At 41.0% G+C, this 17,840-nt stretch overlaps 1 protein-coding gene across 1 annotated transcript in view; it reads left to right on the forward strand.

Annotated features, from left to right (window-relative positions):
* RNF213 (ring finger protein 213) overlaps positions 1 to 17,840 on the forward strand; it is a 137,624-nt gene that overhangs the window by 49,125 nt on the left and 70,659 nt on the right. The window contains exons 19-28 of the mRNA XM_087710140.1: positions 1,032 to 1,181; positions 3,106 to 3,264; positions 3,564 to 4,156; positions 7,480 to 7,645; positions 12,090 to 12,307; positions 12,658 to 12,798; positions 13,221 to 13,382; positions 14,555 to 15,692; positions 16,706 to 16,899; positions 17,516 to 17,668. Coding sequence (XP_087566266.1) covers positions 1,032 to 1,181; positions 3,106 to 3,264; positions 3,564 to 4,156; positions 7,480 to 7,645; positions 12,090 to 12,307; positions 12,658 to 12,798; positions 13,221 to 13,382; positions 14,555 to 15,692; positions 16,706 to 16,899; positions 17,516 to 17,668 — 3,074 coding nt within the window. The remainder of the gene's footprint in view (positions 1 to 1,031; positions 1,182 to 3,105; positions 3,265 to 3,563; positions 4,157 to 7,479; positions 7,646 to 12,089; positions 12,308 to 12,657; positions 12,799 to 13,220; positions 13,383 to 14,554; positions 15,693 to 16,705; positions 16,900 to 17,515; positions 17,669 to 17,840) is intronic.

Consider the following 17,840-nt stretch of genomic DNA (forward strand, 5'->3'; position numbering starts at 1 on the left):
ATACTATTTTTTTAAAAAAAAATTCCCCTTTGGCAAAATAATAGAGTTACATCTGTGTACGGGGCTAAAAAATGAGAAATAGGAATGTAAGTGAGATAGGAAAGTAAGAATTCTTGACTTTATGGCTGTAATTGAGCCCAAAATCATAGTCATATACTGAGGTGGTTGTAATGTGCCTTTCTACATGACCTAACCCAGCCTAATGACTGCACCCTGGCTTTTCCAGGTGTGATTGTTGTGCACAGTGGGAGGCTGACACTTTCCCTCCATGCACAGAAGGGAACTACAGCGTTGGACTGTGGAAAAGCATTCAGATCTTGGTGATCCGAGCTTTTTCTCCAGCCCAGGGGCTTCATTCTCCTCCTGCCTGCTGGAAGACACTTCACCCCACGTGGGGCAAAATCAATCTTGTCAGGCAGCATTTTTGTTGTTAAAGAGATTGGGTGAAAATGGATGGGTTTTTTTCTTCTTCTTTGGTATCTCCCTTTCTTTGCTCAAAAGAGGAGCAAAAAAACTGCTTGCCAGTGAGACTCAACTCTCTACAGCAAGCAGCATTTTTGCTGCCCCTTTAAGAGCAAAACTCCTCCTGACAGAGAAATTTGAATGTTTTTGCTGTCAAGGAGGCTGGCTGAAAAACAGTCCTTTTTTTCAGCAAGCCCCTCGAAAAGAGTACAGGCACAGGGTTTCCAGGGGTTGCTAGCAGGGAAGCCTGCAAATGGTGATCACACTTGCAGGGTGCTTGGCGACTTGTCATAAGCTCCCAGATTGCAACCATGTGACCATTATTGTAGTCATGTGATCATGGGGCCTTCATTGGCTGTAAGTTTGGACACAGATCGTAAGTCCTTTTAGCGCTGTTATAATTTCAAATAGTTGCTGAACTAATTATCGTAAGTCAAGGACTACCTGTAAGTCATTTTGCATGGAATTGTTTTCAGGTGACAAGAAGAAAGCTAACTTGAGCAATTTAATTCCCCCAAATCTTATATATATATATATATATATATATATTATTTTAATATATTTAATAGGTGCAGGAGTAAGCCAATTTACTGATGAAGCTCAATCGTTAATGACCCTTGCTGAAAATATGTTTGAAACTGCTGTTGAAGAACTTGTAACAGGCCATATTCTGATTAAGCATTTGGACCTAATTATAAAACATAAGAAACAATTCATAAGTAAGTGTCTTTTACTTATACAAATGGAGAGAGGGATAAATTGTATAAATGTAGTTTAATTACGTACTTATTTGGGTGTTATGAATCATAGATAATCAGGACAATAAAGAAATATATAGTTTGTTTTTACTGTCATCTTAGAGTAGACAGTACTGCATTTTAACCTCTGCACCATGGTGGTGGAGTGGTTAGAATGCAGTACTGCAGGCTACTTTTGCTGACTACCAATTGCTAGCATTTTTGCAGTTTGGCCGTGATCGGCTCAAAGTTGACTCAGCCTTCCATCCTTCCAAAGTCGGTAAAATGAGGACTCAGATTGTTGGGGGCAATATGCTGACTTTGTAAACTACTCAGAGGGTGCTGGAGAGCACTGTGAAGCAGTATCTACCGTATTTTTCGGAGTATAATACATACCTTCCCCCCGCCTTAAAAGAGTGTGACAATGTTGGTGCGTCTTATACACCGAATACAGCCCTTTTTGGCCTCCCGAAGCCCCACCCCCACATCCAATTTTCGCGAAAAATGGGTGAAAAATTGAGGCGTTTTTGCCTTCCCCCAGCCCCCAAGCAGCACTCTGCAGGCTTCAGCAGGGCTGGGGGAAGGCAAAAATGCCTCCATTTTTTCTTCAGCTGAAGGAAGCTTCTTGGATGAGAAGCAAAACTTCTTCAAGGAAGAACCAAAAGACTCCAGTTGCCTCTTGAAAAAGCACCTTTGGGACAACCACGTCCTGAACGCCGGAGAAGCTCCATAGGCATTTTGTTAAGTGAATTTTGCTCCATTTTATGACCTTCCTTGACACAAATTTTAAGTGAATCACTGCCGATGTTAAGTTAGTAACACGGTTGTTAAGTGAATCTGACTTCCCTGTTGACTTTGCTTGTCAGAAGATCATAAAAGGGGATCACATGACCCTGTGACAGTGCAACTGTCATAAATATGAGTTGCCAAGTGCCTGAATTTTAATCATATGACCATGGGGATGTTGCAATGATTGTAAATGTGAAAAATGGTCATGATTACCTTTTTTCAATGCCATTGTAACTGAAGAGTCACTAAATGAACTGTAAGTCAAGGACTACTTGTAGTTTGTTTATTTGTAACTTCAGCTCAGGCTACAAAATGGAGTTGGGAGGATTCACTTTGTTCTTTCAGACTTCTGTCTAATCCTCCCTCCCTCCCTCCCTCCCTCTGAGGAGAGTGACTGATTAGCTATATTAGATACTGAGCCATGGATGCACAGTGGTTAGAATGCAGTACTGCAAGCTACTTCTGCTGACTGCCGGCTGCCTGCAGTTTGATTCTTACCGGTTCAAGGTTGATTCAACCTTCCATCCTTCTGTGTTTTGTAAAATGAGAACTCGGATCATTGGGGGCAATATTCTGACTCTAAACTGCTTAGACAGGGCTGTAAAATACTGTGAAGCGATATATAAGTCTAAGTGCTATTGCTATTATATATTAGTGTGTTATATTAGAGTGGCTTTTCTCTCATTTCAGAAATATTATTCTTGTACCCCTTACTATACTGTATGTATGTTCTGCTCCTTGGGGCCTCTAGTTGATTCCCATTTTTTAAAAAATTATGAAAACACTGAATGTATGGGAAAATTGGAACAGGAAATGGTCTAGGTATGAAATGGCCACAGATTGACCTATTCTAGAAAAAAAAGACATATTACTCGAATGCCCCATAGAATCTCCTTCCAAAGAATACTAAACTTTACACATTGTGAGCATTTTGGCATTTTAGAGTTTCAGGATTATTGCTATCGTGATTTTATGATACACCTGTTTATCTGTTGCCTAAATGGGTTTAATGTTTTATATTGTTTAAAGATTTTTGACTATGCACTGTCTGATGAATCCTTTAATCTTCTAGTGCTATGTATGTATGTATATATAAAATTCCTATTTTTGATTACAGAATGCACGGAACAATCACTCCCAAAGGAATTACTGGAAGGACTAAAATTAGAAGAAGTTGTAGATCTGAGACTAAAGGAAGTATTGCATATCAAGAGGGAGCAAAAATATTTGGGAGTCCTCTTGGATATGCTCAGGAAGGTTCAGTGCTACTTAAAAGGTATATTTTTAAAAATGACAATCATTTTAAAATCAGTGTTTATAGTTTCTTCTGCAAATTGTTATCTGATACTTCTTTGCCATTATTGTTAATATCCTCCTAAAATAGAGCTTGAATATATAGAAGTTTGAATGGGAAAGCAACTGAAAACGTGAGAGAAATGGAATAATACTGCAGATATGAAAACATAAACTCTTTAGATTGGTGCTCTAAAATAAATCTTTGGGCAGGTTATATCAAATGCTTAAATGAACTGAAAATTAATATGGTCCAATCTATATTTTTCCCTCTTTTTAAAGTGGATTTAACTGAAGTGGAACAAAAGCACAGCAAAAATCTGGCAGAGAAAACTTTGGATGATGTTGTGAAAGTGAGAGGACACACTTCATGCAATGATGATAGAATAGAGACCCATCTCCATTTGAGTGAAGGACTGAAATCTGTATCTAAAGTTTTCTGTAATTATAATGCTAGCCACATTTTCTCGCATTGCTGGGAGGAAGCAGCCAAGATGCTGAGGGAAAACATGGAGGATTCAGGCACAGAAGAAACTCTAGCTATAGAGGATGTGTTTGATTGCGTATTTGATCCTTGTTTCAAGGAGTTCAAAAGGATTTATGACAGCTTGAAATTGGGAGACCTCACATTTGCTGAAGTGAACGTTCTCTCCAAAGATTTTAAGAATGATTATAAAGAACTCAGAAGTGATTTCAAAATTATGTGCAGACTGAAGGATGGAGATAATGGAGAATGGATAGATGAACGGATCCAGCAGATCCAACAGTACCATGAACTGGGTTTGGCACTGGATTCTGCTAAAGTTATTGACAAAGTCAAGGACGTTTTGAAACTTTCTGGTGATTTCAGTGTCCTGCAACTATTGCTGAACTTAGTAAGTACATCTCTTTAACTTGCCGTTCAAAAGACAGTCCAGTAACTTAAGAAATTTTGCGTAGTTTCAGTCTCATCAAATTATAAAAGTGTGGTATAAATAGTGGCTACATATTCTTACTATTGGAACTACTATTGAGCTATTGGAAATTACAAACCTCTGCTGTATTCCTACATTTCCTAAAAGGAGTGATATTTAGGTGGGAGGTCAGTTCTGTGAATCTCTTAACACCAGAGGGACAAAAAGAAAAAAAAAAGAAATTTGTGGAACAAAGGGAGGGGAATTTGGGTGTTCTGTGGGCTGCTTGGGGAATCCAAGCATGGGTTAACTTTGTCCATTAGCCTAGAGACTGAGTTATGTAATTGTTGAACACGCCTCCTCTGACTAGGATAGTTCAGTTTTTTAACTCAGTCCAGCCTTAAAGAGACTAGGATAATAGACAAAATTAGCTCATTGGACTCAGATTTTCATTTTATTGTGGAACACAATGTGATTGTGGATTGTTGGAATTTGTTCATGTTTGACATTAAAGACCTTGCGGTTCCTTGTGGTTCTAGCGGCCGAAGGAACGTTCGTCAGGAGGATTGCCTATCAGGTGCTTGAACGGGTCTAATTAATAGAGGGTTGGTTCGCCACTCTCATTCCTGATCAGTGGCCGTGGTGAGAGTCGGTTTGCCGCTCTCAAGTCGGTGCGGGGGTGAACAACCCACTTGTTACCGCCTCCCATCCTCTCTGTTTGCCGCAGAGAGAGGCAGCACGCCATTTTCTCCAGCGGGCGCGTTTATCATACGTCGGATGGCCGTTTCCTAGCATTTCAGAGCCTTGCCTCTGCCACACGGTCCTGGGTGATTTAGTGACACCATTTTGGCAGCTGATGCCCTTCCTTCCAGACAGAGGAGGATGGCGGCCATTTTGGTGCTAGTTTGAATTTTGTGCCGAAATAGTTGCTAGCGCCGGCCATTTTGGGCTGTTAGTAGCTTCGTGCCAAAGAGCAATAGGAAGGGGCGGAGTTTGCCTTTTGCGCTCAAACTGCGGTGGAGTACAGAGAGAGCCGTTGTGCTGCAGAGGTCGGTTCGCCGCCATTCTTTAACACCGTATTGCATCATCGGTCTAACGGAGCCAGCTTGCCACTTTGATAAGAGGTTTGCCTTGTTTTCAGATGTGAGCTTTTGCCTCTCAACTCTCTCCCGTCCCCTTCATACCTGCTATGGCTGATCATTCTGTTTCCAGAGGCAGCGATGGAACTTCCAGCTCTTTCCTGCTGCACTCTGAGGCCGCTGGGCCCAGCACCAGGGTGGGTAGGTCTACTACTAGGGCCTCTAGACATAAGGCGCGTGCACCATCAGCAGCCCCAGATAGAGCTGCCAAGTGCAAGAATAAGGCCAAGTCATCAGCCAAGGCCCCTGGGCCCATTAATAGGTCCCCTCCTCCTTCCTCCAGCGGGGATCCAGGGCTGGTCTCCCGATCTTCCCACACCCCTGGGAATAGGTGTGGATGAAGGGGGCTTAGGGTCCTGATCTACCCCAGATTTTCCTGCGGTCGGCCTGACCACGATTCAGGCATCCCCGCGATCAGAGCCCGTGGCCACATTCATGCCCACGGCTGCAGGCCTCAGGCCTGAGGATGGGGCCAAATTTAACTTGCCTCCAAAACTTCATAACATGATTTCTGCAGCCATTTCCCAGGGGGTGGATGCAGAATTGCAGCGCAGGGCCCAGCGCCCTGTTCCTATCAGCATTGCTAGAGATCTATCTATTTCCTAGGCTGATCGTCCATCACCACCACCTTCAGCTTACAGCGAAGGTTCTGTCTTAGGAGAGGAGGAGGATGTTGCTGCCCTGGAGTTGTTGGAAGACGATGGTCTGGTGCAAGACACACCAGCCTTCTCTGGCCTGTTCTAGCCTGCCTTATTTAAATCACTTTTGCATAAAGCTAAGGTAACTACCAAAATGGGAGGTGCCACCACTCAAGCTAGTACGGCTGTGGGCTTTGATTCCACAGACCATTTTTTTGCGGAACAGGTACAGGACGTCATACCCTTACTGAAGCTGTTTCTGGACGTTGTTCAGAAACAGTGGTCCCAACTGACTGCTGTTGTAGTAATGGTGACAGGAAACTCTACGCTTCCATACCTGAATTGGATGAGCTCCTTCGGTTCCCTACTGTGGATCTCCCTGTAGCAGCTTTGGCCTCCCTGGCCTTGATTCCTTCTGATATTTCAGAGGTTCTCAAAGCCGAGGATCGTAAGGCCAAACTGGTCATCCGCAAAACGCACCAGGCGGCTACCTGGGCGTTACGGGCGGCCACAGCAGCATCGTTCCTTAATAGGATTTCGTTAGTTTGGTTACAGCAGTGCAGGCTAGGCTTGCCCCCAATGACCTCTGCCTACACCAGGATGTAAATAAGCTGGTGGCGGTGCTGGAGTTTTCCTCAGATGCTACACACAACACGGCCAAGTTCGTGTCTCGTGCAGTAGCGTCTAACGTAGCATCCCACCGCCTTCTCTGGCTTCGCCATTGGCAAGCAGGCTATACTCTCAAAATGGCACCTAGCTTCTATCCCCTTCAAGGGCGGCCCTCTTTTTGGGGCCGCATTGGATCCTATTTTAATTGAAAATAGGGACAAGCGTAAAGTGCTTCCTTCATCCAGCCACAGGACAGGGCTCAGGACCGCTCCGTTGCCAGGGACAGGGGTCAGCAACAGAAGCCATTTTGTGGCAATGCAGGCCTCAGTGGACGACATATGTAGGCGGTGACCTGGTCATCAACGTCACCCTTCATCTGACATTATAAAGTGGACATGTATGCCTTGGCGGAGGCTTCCTTTGGGTGGCGTGTCTTACAGAGGGTTGTACCATCATCCACGGCCCCTGACCAGCCTATGTCCTGCCCTTGAAGCTCATTGCTTTGGCATGTTCCATGCTTGGATTCCCCAAGCAGCGCACAGGAGAACGACTGTTGACTTACCAGAACGGTCCTTCTATGTGCGCTGTGAGGGGAATCCAAACCCACCCTTGGCTGTGGCTGGTCTGGGCATTGGCATTGACTTCACACTCACACGCACGCAACGCGTCTACTTACCTACTTACCTTCTTGTATGCTGATTCATTTGCTTCTCTTGGATCAGCTGAGCCTTCTTACAAAACTGAACTATCCCAGTCAGAGGAGGCGTGGTCAACAATTACATAATTCAGTCTCTAGGCTAATGGACAAAGTTAACCAATGCTTGGATTCCCCTCGTAGCGCACATAGAAGGACCATTCAGGTAAGTCAACGGTCATTCTTAACATGCAATATTTTTATTCCATGTAATTTATTCTTCAGACAACTGAATTCCAGGCCTTCCAAGAAGAAAAGCTTTCTTCTATGAGCCCTTCATTGATGGTTGCTAAAAAACTGCTGCAAGATATTACTAAAGAACGTCGCCTGTGCCTCGAAGAGCTGGCAATTTGGAAGGAGTTTGTTAACTGGGTCAAAGAGGCTTTGGAAGGTAGAACTAATATATCTCTGTTGTTTCCCCAAGGAAAGCTTTAACTGTACTTTATGTTGGATCGAGCTGTTGTATTCTCCACTCTTATTTATCAAATTGGAATCTGCAGGAAGACACGTGGACAGAGAAAACATACAATTTAATGAAAGCTTTATTTATCTTTTCGAATATTTTCGTTCTCTTTTCTCCGTCTGACATTATGTTACTTCTAGGCTTTCCCTCCCTTGGATTCTTTATTTGCATGTACAAGGAGGAACATCTTCTTGAATGTGTATTTCCTTTGCCTATTGTCTATCCAGAGCTAAAGTATGAATTAAACCTTGATAAATAGAACATCTAAATGCATCAGGGGTGGGTTTCAGTACGGGCGTACGGTTGGTGAAATTTAGCGTGCCTTCCCGTACCCCTTCTTCCAGAGGCCCTGTACCGGAACGCTCCTTCCCCTATCCTATCCACCACCCCCGCTCGTTCCCCCACCCGCCCGGTCGCCACTTGCCCTGCCCATCCAGACAATGCTTGCCCCACCCACCCACTTCGTTTGCCCGCCCAGCCGAGGCTGCAGGCGGCCGGGGGGGGGGAATGCTGCCCATTTGCCTGCCCCCTCCAGAAGAAACCGGGCGGGCCCTGGGACGGTCAGCAGCCCACGTGCCACTGCCATGTGACCGCTCTCCTTCAGGCAGGCAGAAAGTGAAAGGAGGTGTGCGTAGCTGAGGGAAAAGGAGCCTGCCGTTTGCTTCCTTCATGTGTTCGGGCAGTGGGGCTGCTTTCTTGCACGTCTTTTTTCTTTCTCCGAAGGCAAAAGGTGAACAAGGTGAAAATGGAGAACAAGAAGCCATAAGTGATGACGGCAGCAGCAACAACATCAGAAAGATCAATGTTGGGAGTGGGGCACATAGACATTAAATGATGTGGTGATGATAGGATTATTACAGGAGCCAGCAGATTAAAATTGGGTGGTAGCTACTGGATAAGGGGAACGTTGATGATGTAGACAGCTGAGGAAACTGAGAAGATGCCAATATGAGCTCAAGATATTGGCATCCAGGACGGGTAAAGCACCAGCCATTGGAGCCTGAGATGTTGTGAGATATCCCAGAGAATCCCAGGGTGCTGCTAACAGCCAGAGGCCAGTAGGTATGATGTAGTAACCTAGGGAGAAAGTCTGCCCACATTTCAAAACTTGTACCCAGCCACAAAGCCAAGAACCTGCTCTCAACCCAAAGCCCAATTGCGGTAATACAATACTAACTGGGCATACAGAGAACTGTGTTGAGTTGGCTGATAATGGAATAAAGACAATGGAAGAATAAGGTATACCAAAGACTTTGTAAGAAAGATGGAACTAAGACATAGGATAAACCAAGATAAAGGTCATAATTACATGAATACTGGGAAATAGTATAGGTAGTTCTCGACTTACAACAGTTTGCTTAGTGATGTTTCGAAAGTTACAATGGCGGTGAAAAAAGTGACTTATGACCATTTTTTATATTTATGACCATTGCAGCATCCCCATAGTCATGTGATTTATATTCGGATGCTTGACAACTGACTCATATTTATGATGGTTGCAATCCCCTTTTGTAACTTTCTGACAAGCAAAGTCAATGGGGAAACCAGATTCACTTAACAGTCAAGTTACTAACTTAACAACTGCACTGATTCACTTAACAAATGTGGCAAGAAAAAAATCATAAAATGGGGCAAAACTCACTTAACAAATTTCTCACTTGGCAACATACATTTTGGGCTTGAGGACTACTTGTAATTCTGAATCAAAGGCTATATAGCTGTAGCTTGTCTGTAAAAAGATAATAATAAAAATACCCTATTCATGGGATCTACTGAATATTGCCTGAGGGCCCACATCCCCAGATTTAACCTACAACATATGGGAAAGTGGCTAATGAATATTTGGGGCTGATTGTGGAGGAAAGTTAGAAAAATGAGTAGTAATAGCAGCATCATAATATGGCTGGCACCAAGTGAGACTTAATATTGTAGGATAACAAGAGACTGAGTAACTGCAACAGTTCGTACTAGTCATCTCCATGGAACTAGTATGCAGGTAAGATCACTCCACATCACTCTTAAGGATCTCTTGGTAATAGAAGAATTTGTGTGCAAGTGGACAACCGGCTGCTGCTCCTGTACATTGATAAATAAAGACTTTGAGGGGGCCGGTCTGTTTTCTACTTTAGGATTTCAGTCATAGCTGCAAGGGCTATTTTGTGGGATCAACAGGAAGCTCCCAGGAATTACTACTCAGGGTGGTTTTGTTTTGGAGGCGTGTAGAAGAGCTTGACTTTGTTAAGCATGGAAGAAAGGAGTGACAGAAATAGGCTACTCCTTGCCAGTCTAATACACCACATCATGACCCTCCGCTGGTGCTTTAGGCAGCCACATCCTGGATGGCAATATCTAGAGCTCATGTTGGCATCTGACCCTCCCTTCAGCTGGTAATGGATGCACTCTAGCTTTAGGCCAACTCAACACTGATTTGTTCTCCTTCAGTGGGTGAAGAAGTGGTCAAGTATTTTTGATCTTTCTGACTTCTCTATATTCTAAAACTATTTCTCAGAATTAATTAAGCAGTAAAGTGTTCCTACAGTATATTTAACATAACTGAAAACACAGTATTGAGAGGCCTTTTTCAGTAGTTGATCTTGTCAATTTTCATGCTTGTAAAGAATTAAGGAAGGTGACCTGAGATGAGCTTGTTCTCTGTCGTGCTGGCTCTTCATGTATCCTTGTATTCGTGCAGAGACCAAAGCAAAATAGTTTGTGCTTTGCCTTAGAAATAGAGAGGAAGAGGCAAGGTTCAGTTTGATTCCCTTAAGAAAATTCCCAAGGAAGAAGTAGAAGCTGCAGATGGGCTAGTATCAGTATCAGACCACTTTACTACTATAGTGATGGGTTAAGAAGCCATCAGAGAGGATACTGGGGAAAAGAATTTGAATAATGGAGGAGCTGGCTGGCAGGTAAAAGATGCTATGATGATTAAAATGGCTATTGAACTGTCATTTATTGGCTTTAGGTTGGTTAATAAGCTTGAAATGGACTGAGGGAGATGGGGAATGTGCTAGGCGACCCTGGGGTGTGCCTCAGAATGAAGATAAATGAAATAAAATGATACCTGCTAGGGAATAACCTGCCAGTCATCTGTCATTTCATCAGCCTGGAAGTGAATGGGACATAGTAATCCCATGGAACTTGTGCCTGCTAATCAATTTAGGAAGACCTTTTCTTGAACCTAGAGGGGTATAAAAGAGTAGAAATGAGTAATCATAAGCTGGGTGAGGTAGATGTTCATCACCCTCAAGTTTCCTATGAAAGTGAGGAGCAGCTATCTATATAAGTGTATTGCTATCTTCTAATTTTTTTTAATATGGCAGAAAAGTAGTTATTTATAAGGCTGTAATGGTGCTCCAATTGAAATGTATTCAATTCAGTTCAGTTAAATGTAAATTTAAGACATAAATAATGATTCAAAATAAGAGCAGAGAAAAAAACCAAACCCCTACATTAATTCAACTCAAATTGCAATCACACTTGTTTTCTATTACTTTTTTATTTAAATCCGAAACTTGCTATTTTATCTAATTTAATCATCATAATAATAAAACTTCAGGATCATTTGCCTTGCTTTACGTGGGAAAAAAATCTAATGTTTTAGGGAACTTTGGAATGTTCTATTTCTCCTCTACAATGCCCCAACAATTTTATACTGCCATATTTTTCAGAGTATAAGATGCACCCTTTTCCCTCAAAAAAGAGGGTAAAAATCTGGGTGCGTCTTATACACTGAATGCAGCATTTGTTGCTTCCCGAAAACCTGCCTCCTTCACCAAAATGGCTGTGCAGAGCCTGTAGGAGGCTTTCAGAGAGCTCCTGGGGGCTGGAGAGGGCAGAAATGAGAAAAAACAGACCTTTTTTGCTCAATTTTGCCCCAGCCCCCAGGAGCACTCTACAAGCCTCCTAAAGGCTATTTATGCCCTTTTCTGAAAAGGCCCATTTTTGCAAAAAAATGGGCTGTTTTGGGGAAGTTTGCAGAGCGCAATAACTTTTTAAAAAAATTTGCCTCTTCAAAATCTTGGTGCATCTTATACTCTGTTACGTCTTATACTCCAAAAAATGTGGTAGTTAATTATCTTTTTGGAAGCAAAACCATTTAAAGTTCAGAGAACTAATTTCTGAAAATTGTTAAATCACATCTGGAACAAAGTAGCCAGTGTAGAATGGAAGGTTTCCAGTATTTTTCAGAATGCCGTGTTTTCACATCTCTATTTATCATGATTGCACTGCATGAATTTTTGTATTTTTTTTTTAAAAAATCAATTATTCTGTAAGCCATCCTAGAAAGCCCTGCAATATATCCAGGGAAGCCTTTCATAGAACATAAATTTCCTTTTACCTCACAGAGTGCTTTCTTCCTTTCCATTAGACAAAAATGAGCTGAAAGTGTTTGTGGAGCTGGCTTCAATATCTGCAGGAGAGAATGACATGGATGTGGACCGTGTAGCTTGTTTTCATGATGCTGTGTTTGGCTACTCCTCCCTGCTGTATGATTTAAAGCGAGGGGCAGGATTTAAGGAATTCATGAAGTGTTTGAAGAACATATGGAAAGCTCTGGAAAGTGATTGTAACCTCCCCACGAAGCTGGTAATTACTGCAGCAGCCTTGTATCTTTCCATTACTCCCCTTTAAATGACTATGCATTTGGTAAAGATGCTTTATGCTTATAGCATATTAATTCATTAAAGATATATTAAAAATGTTCTTTGAACCTGAATGTCTACAGGCGCTCTGTATTCAAAGAGAAACTTGGAGCTATGCTTTGCCACACGAAGTACAATTTGCATACAGTATTATGTCAATTGGTGATTTTTAACATGGGTAAAATGTGTTTGAAAGCCCAGAAGACAGTGGGGTAGAAATTTTAGAATGTCCTGCATGACTTAGGAAAGATACAGGCTAATGGGAATATTCCTTGTCATATCTTCTCCCTGCAGCGTGATTCTGCAAGATACTTGGCTTGGTTAAAAACTATTAAAGAGAGTCATGGCTCTGTGGAGTTGTCATCTATATCCCTAGCAACCAGCATCAATGAGAAAGGAATTTATAGAATTGAGGCCCCAGAAGAAGGACAGAAGGTGAGACATTGCTTAAAAATGATTCCCAAGCATGTGTATTTTTTCTTCTTTTCTGCTAATTTCTACAAAACCAATTTTAAATGTTCTTTATGCATTTAATTTGTTTGCCTCTACTGCTGAACCAACTCTTGGTAGTGTAAAATAAAATAAGGATTAAACACTGAAATACAGTAAAGTACGAAAAGGATATTATTGTATTAATAGCCTGCTTGTAATGAAAAGGCGTTAGCAAAAAAAAAGTGGTAGTCATGCAATTTCAACCACCACTAACATTTAAAATTGCATTCCAACTATATTACAATCACTTTTAATGATACTTGCTAATAAATTGCTTTCTTTATGAATGTCTGATGTTTACTGAATTAATACTGATTTAAATGGGCAGTCTTCATTATGTATATATATTTATGTTTTGTTGTAAGGTTTGCCTGGACACTGTTCTGAATCTGACAATCCAAGAAAGTCATGGGGACCAAGAGAAGACTCGGCACTATTCTCTGGAAGAGCTTCAAGAACTGATGAATAAGTTGATGCTGATGTCCGGAAAAGAAGAACAAAGTGCGCAAGTGGAGAAATTTTCTGAAGTAAGCTTCCTGTTGTTTTTTCCTCCATATTTCAAATTATTGTAATTGAAATACATGTGAGAGGGAGAGGAATGGACATCTGGCTCCTGCTTTTTTCTTGGTGCTATTTCTAGATTGTATTGATAATCCTCCATTTTGAGGAAAGCATCTATAGCCAGCCAAAGTCCATAATTAAATACATGTCTTGCTAAATCAGTAAATTTTGTATTTTGGTATTTTTGTGTCTTTATTGAGAGTCAGTGAGATTTTAACACTCTTCAGAATAAAGTTATTGAAACCTGTTGTAGTTTGATGATTTAAACCATTTTTATTCTTCAATTTTTATGTCTGTGACATTGTACCAGATAATATAAGAACCTTGAACAGAATGCCAAGTCCTGTAGTCTTAACAGTCTGATATTGATTAAGAGGAATTGATTATTTTAGATTAGCATTTAGCATTTAAAATAGATACATTTTGTATATGTTTAAAGATTATTGCTCAATTGTAACAGCTATTACAATAGTGGCAATTATAATGCTCAGGGTGTTTCTTTGGGGAAAATGGGATTATTTCCTCTCTATCACACACACACACACACACACACACAAACACACACACATCATAGTATATCAAACTTTTGGATGGGCACCTAGACACCCAATTTATAATCATTTCTAGCAATAGTAAAATTGTTTCATTGCAACAAAAGTGATTTAATATTGTAATATCAAAATGATCCCACTGTCATAGTGAGACATGGGCCTATATCTTATTTTTCTGGCCCTTTCCTGGATCTCTCATGTTTCCACAGTTCTATACTCTTTCCCATCTACTCACATATCTTTTCCCCATTAATAGCAGAAAATATACTTTTACATAAGTATAAACCAATGGGGACCAATGCGTCATGCACTGGCCACGGCCACCGATTTAGCAAAAGGGGAAAAAGTTGTGATATGTCACGTGATGACGACGTGAGTTTGACACCCCTGGGTTGGAGCATAGAATGGGCAGGACTTGGGAGCTGCATAGAAAATGCCTATGGATTGCATATCTGTATTCTAAATAATCAAAAGTTGATTGATTATATACATTAGGCATTTGCCAGGATACATAGATTGTATAGGCTGTTTAATAATGATTTGGATTCAATATAATAATTGTGTTTTTGTGTGTATTCTTCACTCAGGTGTTTTCTAGCGTTCAGAGATTCGCATTGTCCTTTATGAACCTTTATTCTGCTGGAAACATGCTTTTCCGAAACTGGATTGCTGACATATATTGCTCACCTGAGAGTCCGTTTTGCATTAATATAAACTTTAATTTAAATTCTATCCATAACCTTTGTGGAACTGGAGATGTGGCAGAACTTCTGCCAGGCATGTGCAGGAAGATGGAGAGTTTTCTGGAGAGGTGGAATCAGTTCATGTCTGAGAAGCGATCCCAGTATTTATATTTGAATTATTACATGGCTGACCAGCTTGTATATTTATGCAAGGAGCTTGGGTCACGGAAACCCAGTGAGTCTTCCTTAATGATGCTGTCCTTCATAAAGCACAACTGCAGTAGACAAGATATTGAAGAAGTCTCTAAACTAGTGATACCTGAAATATCAAATAGTGTTGATGTAATGTATAAACTTCCGGCAAGTGGAAGAGAGTTGACTGAACACCTGGAGGAAATGTGGGAGTCCTACATGGAGAACATGGGCTTATTTCTTCCAGATTGCTTTGATATTGAAACTCTTGGTGGATTCCTATCTAATTTGGCAGATTTGGCGAAAAGGTCTGTTGTGCGAGTATTACCACAAGGACTTCATAGTAGGCAGCCCAACCTCATTCTCTGCCCTCGCTCTGAAATTTTGGTTTCCACAATTTCCATCTATATGAACAGTCCAGAAGAGATGCTACCCTCTTACGATGAAGTTTTATTGTGCACACCACAAACTAGCTACGAGCAAGTGGAATTGTTTATGAGGCGATGCCTTACTCCAAACTCTAGAGAGGAGAAGATTTATGCCTTACTCTTTGCAGATGAGTTGAGTTACGATGTTAGCTATAAGTTAGAGGAACTATACCAAAACCTTCATTTAAAACATAGCAGTGACTTCCGTTTAGTGATGTTCTGTAACTGTGAGAGAGAACACTGCTATATCCCCTCTGTTTTTAGTAATTTCATCATTCACATGACCCCTCTTCGGCCCCTAAAAGACATTCAAAGTTACCTTGGGAAGCATTACAAAGCCACTCAGCTTGGAAATCCATCAACTTCCATCTTCAAGAATAACATGTGTGTTGGAATTGTATCTTCTGAAAGAGCTGGAATGGGTGAGAAAACCAAGTTCAAATAATCTCCCGTCTTGGAAATATAATCATAGTTTAGCAAGCAAAGAATGACCCACATTAGAGTAATAGTTAATAATTAATATTAATCAGAGTTCTTTATAAGAAATCAATTTCAAAACATGTTAGTGATGTGCTATGTTAGTAGTACAGTACTAGCAGTTAATGCTATAGTTAATTAAAATTGTCATTTTAATTAACATGTAATGTTCTAAACTTCTTGTTCACTACACTGGAAAATTAGAGGAAAAGAGAACTATGTAAAAGTGATGTCAGGGATCCAAATAGCATCCAAAAGTAAACCAGAGTCCAAGGCAAAGTATTGCTCAAAGTTCCAATTTATTAAGAGAGACATGTTGGCACATCTGGGAAAACCCGAATCTGAAAGTTTCCCGGTTTTCCCCACCTAGTTGAAAGTTCAAGATCTTGCCCCCACTCCCACAAGTTCATCACATGGTCCAATCTCCGACTGCCATGCTGGCAGTTCCATCCATCCAGTTCTAGTCAGGTGCAGAGGTGCAAAGACAAAGAATGACCTTAGCTTTCTAGAAAGAATTTTGTTATGGCTACATAGCATCTAACTCCATACAATTCCCCCTTCCACTTCCCCACAATAGAAAATGCATAGTAGAATAATAGAAAGTGTGACAGGCCAACGATCTAAAAGAAAAGATGGCTGCAGGCCTGACAAGTGACAGATTAGAACTTATTTACATTATTAATTTATTGATCTGAATTTATTACAGCTGCCCAAATCAAAAGCTGAGAAAAGAAATCAGAATCTCCAGGTTCAATTCCCCCTAGCAGTATTTTTCTGCCCACCACAGTTTATTCTGAATTTTATTTTTAACAGGATTAGTTATCTTTGATGTTCCTTATATTTTCTATAGTAGTTGCTAGGCATTTGTATAGACTATGTGGGTTCTCGGTCCCAAATGAAGTAGGTATTTTATTTTTGTTTTTTCTGTCAAAACCTTAAATGTTTTTTTAAACTCTAGGAAAATCTCTCTATATAAAGAGAATGCATCAGAAAATGAAAGCACAATTGCAAGAACAGAGTGTTCATTTAAAAACTATTCGGCTGATTGATCCCCATGTGAATGAAAGAAAAATCCTGACCTCTTTGTTTCCACTCCTGAACCAAAAGTACCAGAACCGGCCCATCATGGTGCATTTTGATATTACTTCTTCTGTAAGTATGTCACAGTTTTGATTGAGGAGATTTTCTTTTTCTTCCAATACATCCTTTTGTGACAAGATATACTGTATTTTTTCGGAGTATAAGCCGCACCAAGATTTTGAAGAGGCAAATTTTTAAAAAAAGTTTTTGCAGTCTGCAGACCTCCCAAAAACAGCCCATTTTTAATGAAAATGGGCCTTTTCCCCGCTCCCAAAAATGGCATGAATAGCCTTTAGGAGGCTTGTAGAATGTACTGCAGCAAAAGCAGCCCGTTTTTCATTAAAACAGGCCCGTTTTTTTAAAAATGGCATGCATAGCCTTTAGTTGGCATAGAGTATTCCTGGGGGCTGGGGGGGGGGAATTGAGCAAAAAACGGCCCATTTTGCACTCATTTCTGCCCTCCTCAACCCCCAGGAGCACTCTGAAAGCCTCCTAAAAGCTATGCACAGCCATTTTGGTGAAGGGAGCTTGGTTTCTGGAGGCAAAAATGCTGTATTCAGTGTATAAGATGCACCCAGATTTTCAATATCTTTTTTTTGTCTTATACTCGAAAAAATACGGTACTTATATCTAGAGGAGGAGCATCCCTGTTTATTGGCGTGGTCCTTATGTTTCTGTATTCTTCCAGGTTCAGACTGGAATTTCAGAATTTTTGTTCAAGCTGTTCATCTTACGGTATCTGGAAGATGCAGATGGGAAAATCTGGCTTCGGAAACAGTGCCACCTCTATGTTGCAGAAATTCTGCAACCACCCCACTCACCAAAAAAACAAAGAGGATCTGTAAGTACAGCCAGAGGCACAGAATATATATTTGCTGTGTTTTTAGTATTTTAGAGTAGAATTTTGAAACTGGTTTGTGGAATCCTAAAAGTCTCTAAAACAGTGGAAAAAATAGGGATTTAGTTGTGCCTATGGAGTGACTTAAGGAAAAAACCTTACAAGGGACAGGAAG

The sequence above is a fragment of the Thamnophis sirtalis genome, unplaced genomic scaffold (assembly GCF_051295495.1).
Source record: "Thamnophis sirtalis isolate CommonGarterSnake01/CBP01778 unplaced genomic scaffold, rThaSir2_p1.2 scaffold_3, whole genome shotgun sequence".
Lineage (NCBI taxonomy): Eukaryota > Metazoa > Chordata > Lepidosauria > Squamata > Natricidae > Thamnophis > Thamnophis sirtalis.